This window comes from Apium graveolens, chromosome 9, assembly GCF_009905375.1.
Source record: "Apium graveolens cultivar Ventura chromosome 9, ASM990537v1, whole genome shotgun sequence".
Taxonomy (NCBI): Eukaryota; Viridiplantae; Streptophyta; class Magnoliopsida; order Apiales; family Apiaceae; genus Apium; species Apium graveolens.
In genome coordinates this window covers 132,353,369-132,358,941 of record NC_133655.1, presented here as the reverse complement: position 1 = coordinate 132,358,941, position 5,573 = coordinate 132,353,369, and the positions used below count along the sequence as shown (strand labels likewise).

Below are 5,573 nucleotides of genomic sequence, written 5' to 3'. Positions count from 1 at the left end.
TGCACCTAACAATATATATTTCATCATTTAACTAAATGGAAATCGATGTCTCTCAGAGTTTCAACATCGGTTTACATCGGTTGCAAAAAAAATAATGTGCTATATCTCATTTAATTTTGTTATATACCGGTAAACTGATATCTATATATATCTTGACCATTAACATCAACTAAAAACTGATATTATAGACCATGAACTTCCTCTACGCATTTGAAAATGTCGGTTTAAAAAATTATAAGATATAAGTTAATAATCGATGTTAATGTAATATTTCTAGCAGTGGAGGTTAAACCATTTTACAATGTAAGAAATTACCAAAAATACTAATATTTCAATTTTTTTTTGCAATTTTACTACCGTCTGATTTTTTTTACAAAAATACGGAAGCAACCAATATCAATGAGACATGCAACTAATCTATTTTTTTGGGTTGTATTTGAGGCTGTACGATATTGCAGAAACTCGTCGAAAATTGTATCTAGTTAAATCGAGTTGCAAACAATCTTATTTTTGCAATTTTTTTTAAAACATAGTAATTTTTCAAATAAAAAATTTTCTTTGCCAATTTTTTTAAAAAATGAAAGTATTTTTATAAAAATATTTTTGAATTTGAATATTTTTTTAAAAAAAATCAAATTTTAATAACTAACATGTAAATATAAACACAACCTTCTGTAATCACAAAAATACCTTTTATACTACACTTTTTTTTTAATTTCATAAAATTTCCAAGGCAATCTCGGGCCCGGAAATCCCTTAAATTTTAATCAACTTAACTATTTCAAAGTTAAAAAAATTCTACACCGGAGGTAATATAATACATGGAGATATGTGTTATGTGCATATATCGTGGTCCCGACTTTGGAAACACATGCACGCATAAGTTTAATTAAGATTAGCTAGCGGGTGACAGGGAGATACGTGTCTAGATGGTCATCATATCTCCCGGCCATCTAACCCTTCCAGCTTGTATAAATATATACTTGCACAAATTGTTTTAGCATAGTTCACTACCCCCCCCAAACAAGTTCCCAGCTGTCACACTTTCTCCATACTAACGTTGTACTACAACTTGTTATTTCATTAAAAATTAAAATCTATGTCACCTGTATCAGTCACCACAGTTAACATGAATTACGAAGAAACTGAGCTGACACTAGGGTTGCCCGGAGAATCACGTGGCACGAAACGATCGTTTTCCAAGGCAACAACAAAAAACAACAAGGCTATGGTGGTGGGATGGCCGCCAGTGAAGGAGCATCGTATGAGCATTACACTGAGTCGGAGATACGTGAAAGTGGCGGTGGATGGAGCTCCTTATTTGAGAAAAGTTGATTTACAAAGCTATAATAGCTATGATCAGTTGTTGAGTGCGCTCCAAGAGTTGTTTGGTTTTCTTACTCAAAGTAATGAGAAGAAGCTGGTGGATATTGTTAATGGGACGGTCGAGTATGTACCAACGTATGAAGATATAGATGGTGACTGGATGTTACTTGGAGATGTTCCATGGAAGTAAGTCACAATTAATAAGCACTTAACTTATATTTCTACAAAAATTAAAATTTAAAAACATGTATATACAGGGTCACGGGTCACCATACTATGTCCTAGGGTTAGCTAGGTTTGATACAAAATATATACTCCTTTGTCACTCCCATTTGTTTACACTTTCATTTTTGGATGTCCCTTCCAATTGTTTATATTTCAAATTTTTTCAAAAATAGTAAAATTTTTATAATTTTTAAATTAACTAAATCCATTATTTTCCTCCACTATACCCATTTTATACATATAATATTAATCGGTCCCACTATTTTACTCATTTTTTTCAACTTTTCTTCACTACTTTATCATTTTTCTTAAAGAGGGACGGAGGGAGTAATACATAAGATTCAACCAAGTCCTACTTTTAACACAAACTAGTAACTTGAAATTAACATGGTCCCAAATTTTAATTTGAGGGACGGAGGGAGTAATATATAAGATTCAACCAAGTCCTACTTTTAACACAAACTAGTAACTTGAAATTAACATGGTCCCAAATTTTAATTTTTCCTACCCTCAATAGTCAATACTAGTCTGAGCACCATATACTTTATTCGATCGGATTCATGAACGTCGAAAATCACTCTGTTTATTATAGTGGATGAGAGCTTTTTAACCAGATATATATACTTAAAATTATGGATTTGTTAGTAATGAACTGATCATTGTTTGTTTTGACATTTTTTTAGAATGTTTGCTCAATCGTGCAAGCGACTAAGGTTGATGACAAGAACACCTTCAATGTGCTGATGAGTTCAAGTTGTTGCAGATTTGATACATGTAAAGCGCGTATAATGTTTTTTCTTTCCCTCAAACCAAGGACTGAATGTTTTGAATTGAAGATACACACATATACATGTATAACTCAGATTCTATACCTTGTAAAAAGTATCAAGTTAATTAATTAGTGATCATACTACAGTAGATCTACGGTAAGGTATTAAGTGAGTTTTTGGATCGCGTTCCTGCAGCAGTGCTATATTCTGTGTACATATATATCCGATAGAACTTCAACGCTATTTAGAGGTCCTAATTTCCATCAACTCAGTCTGAGCTCATTAATCATAAACTAAACTCCCCCATGATGTTGAGCTTCACGACTAAGCTCAGTATAATGAGATTTGTGAACATCAAATAAATCTTTTCCGATTACTTAACAACTTAGTCCTTTCAAGGGATTTTTTTTGTCAGCTGGAAGTCCTTCAAGGTTCGATCATTCACATAAATGATTGTTTTGAAGGAAAAAGACAAATGAGGAATGAAGATGAAATGAAGAGGGAGTTAAAAACCTAGGCTTAACTTCAACCTTAAAGTATATCCATAAATTTTTAAAGAAATCCCTTATATATTGAATATGTTCTTGACCCTTGATCCAACAAATACTCCTCAATGTTAGGTATTGGGTGAGACAAAATAAATTTGACAAATATGTATTAAGTGTATTGAAGAGAGGTTAATGTGTTTAACTAAAAATTGACTATAAATTTTTGGAGATAATAAATAATTTTCTGTAATGTAACATTTAATAATTTAAATTTTTTAGCGAGAACAATGATTTATATTTGGTAGATATCAAATGTTGATGATTTTTTTATTCAAGAATGTAAATGTACATTAATTTTGAGGTTTAAGTTATAATTTAACAAAAAAAACCTCAGACAAAAGGTACAAAACCATCTATTAAATCATGTTGTGTGATGGAAGTGATGTGTGCGCAATTAAAAGTAAAGACAAATTGGAAATTGCTAGGAGTTAAAAATGTCTACTTCATTGAGAGAAACAAATCCACTCGTTTGATTAAGATCGGTCCAAAACGTTACTACCGTCTATACATTTGTTGAACTTTATAAGATGTCGACAATACAATTTCATTCCTTAATTCTATAATGATGTGACCGACACTTTTGTAAGATATTCAAACTGTTGTCCCGTGATCTGGGTCGACGAATAATAATTAGTTAAGAAAATTAAAGGGGCATTATTGCTTGTTTACTATGTAGACTATCGACTCTATCCATTTTGCAGAAAATCAAAAGAAAACTTGTACTACTTGCTGATGTATTTTGCAACACAAAATTTTCAAATTCTACCCATATTTCTTAAGTTTGAATAAGAAAGTTTATTTCAAATGTAAATATTTATTGAAAATATTGCTCCAAACAATTCTTTGTGAATTTTCAAATCATTCTCTAAAGTTAATTTTTTTTATTAAAAAATAGTGTTTTTTTATACCATATATACACTAAATTATTTAAAAACTAATTAGAAAGATTAGAAAAGAAAGCAAATTAACTCGGTTTCAGTTTCTATACTTTTCTCCTGTCTCCCCGGAAACACCGTTTGTAAGAGCATCATGTAACCTTAGTTGCGCTGGTACGTGATATTTAACTTTTTAGGTATACCAAGGTGCAAAAGTACTTTACGTGCTGTTTTTGCACACCTCAATGTGGTGTCAAAAAATAGCACATCAGTCAGTGTTTATATGTTTGTAATACTAATTAAATCACGTACATGTTGATGTGTTTATATTATTCAGGAGTGATATAGTGACATCTTAATATTTTAAAGCCGATTAGTTAATATGATATTGTAGGGTTTCATACCTCGGTTTTAGGAGTATTTAAATATATATTTGTTTTTGATAAAATTAAAATTATATTATATTATTGGATTCTGGTGTTTCTTTTAACTTTTAGAGTGATGGGCGAGTGATAATTCTTACTCTGGCACTGATTTTAAAGTGAGTGACTGGTAATTTCTCCTGACATCAAGTATGACCGAGAGTGCTAGTTTTTTAATAAACGAGTGACCGGTTCATTTTTCCCACACTAAAAGTGATTGACTACTTAAGGAATGATTAGTTATTTTATCTAGCAATTTAAGATTTTAAATTAATTGGTAATTTAAAAATTACATTATTACTGTTGTAAAATTGTAAACCGTTTTATTACGTTACGAATTTAAAAATGTTCAATTTTAAAAATGTTCATGTGTGGACACTAAAAGAAATGGGGTCTGACCACCTAATACGGACCAAACCTTTCCATTAATAAAATTCAGTTGTTGATTTATTATGCTTTCATTTAAACAGTTAGTTTAAATCCGCACGTATATATTTGATTTACCTGAAATATTTAGTTGTTGATTTAGTTATTTATTGAACGTACAATTATCAAATGTAGATCAAATGTAGTTGGTGAAACATTTGGTTGTATATATATTATTTTTGTTGAATGTTAATGGTGTTTATACTGTTGAATCTTATTATATTGTATTTTTTATTCATACCATATGTCTTTGTGTACGGGAGACCTAATTGCATAGGGTGGAATTTTTTTTGTAGAGAATTCTACCGAACTATAATAATAACGACCAAATGGAATCATTTCTGGATATTAATACCAATCGGATTCAAAAAATACTGATAATATTCTTAAGAAAAATGATTGCATTCTTTAGAAACTATCGGTATAAATTGATTGTTATTAGATTTTACCAAAAAAACAATTATAGATTGATAACTATGAATTCAATGGTTTCATATACTGAACAACTACATTGACCTCATATGGTCGTAATAGATATATAACTAATAGTACATATGGCTCCTGAGAGGACTATTCCTAGGCTTCCAACTCTATATAGCTCCTAGAAGGACTACTCCTAAACTCTTAACTCCATATAACTCCTGGGAGGGCTACTCCTAGGCCCCTAACCCCACGCAGCTCCTGGAAGGAGTAGTCCCGCGCACTACCACTCCTAACCAGCTCAGTCCCGCAAGTCTAACCTTGGTGGATCCCAGCACGTGAGACGTTGGCCCTGGCACATGATGGGGACAACTGTCACACATCAATTATGGGAATAATCAGGGCATGTGTCAGAGGATCCTCAGAACATTCCTCAGCCAGTCCCGCGCTGACACGTGTAAAGCATCCACTCCAGCCAGGTGTCCTTCGCTCCCAAAGCCAATGGCTATGATCTAAAGGTACCAACCCCGAAACCCTACCCTTGGGCTATAAATAGACCAA

General features: G+C 32.0%; 1 protein-coding gene across 1 annotated transcript; it reads left to right on the top strand.

The window, feature by feature from the left end:
• Nucleotides 1–1,001: 1,001 nt before the first annotated feature.
• LOC141686869 (auxin-responsive protein IAA1-like) lies at nucleotides 1,002–2,620 on the top strand. The gene is made up of 2 exons (XM_074491963.1): nucleotides 1,002–1,512; nucleotides 2,235–2,620. Exons 1-2 carry the CDS (start codon nucleotides 1,100–1,102, stop codon nucleotides 2,293–2,295), a joined length of 474 nt encoding a protein of 157 aa, XP_074348064.1. The 5' UTR covers nucleotides 1,002–1,099; the 3' UTR covers nucleotides 2,296–2,620.
• The last annotated feature ends 2,953 nt before the right edge of the window (nucleotides 2,621–5,573 follow it).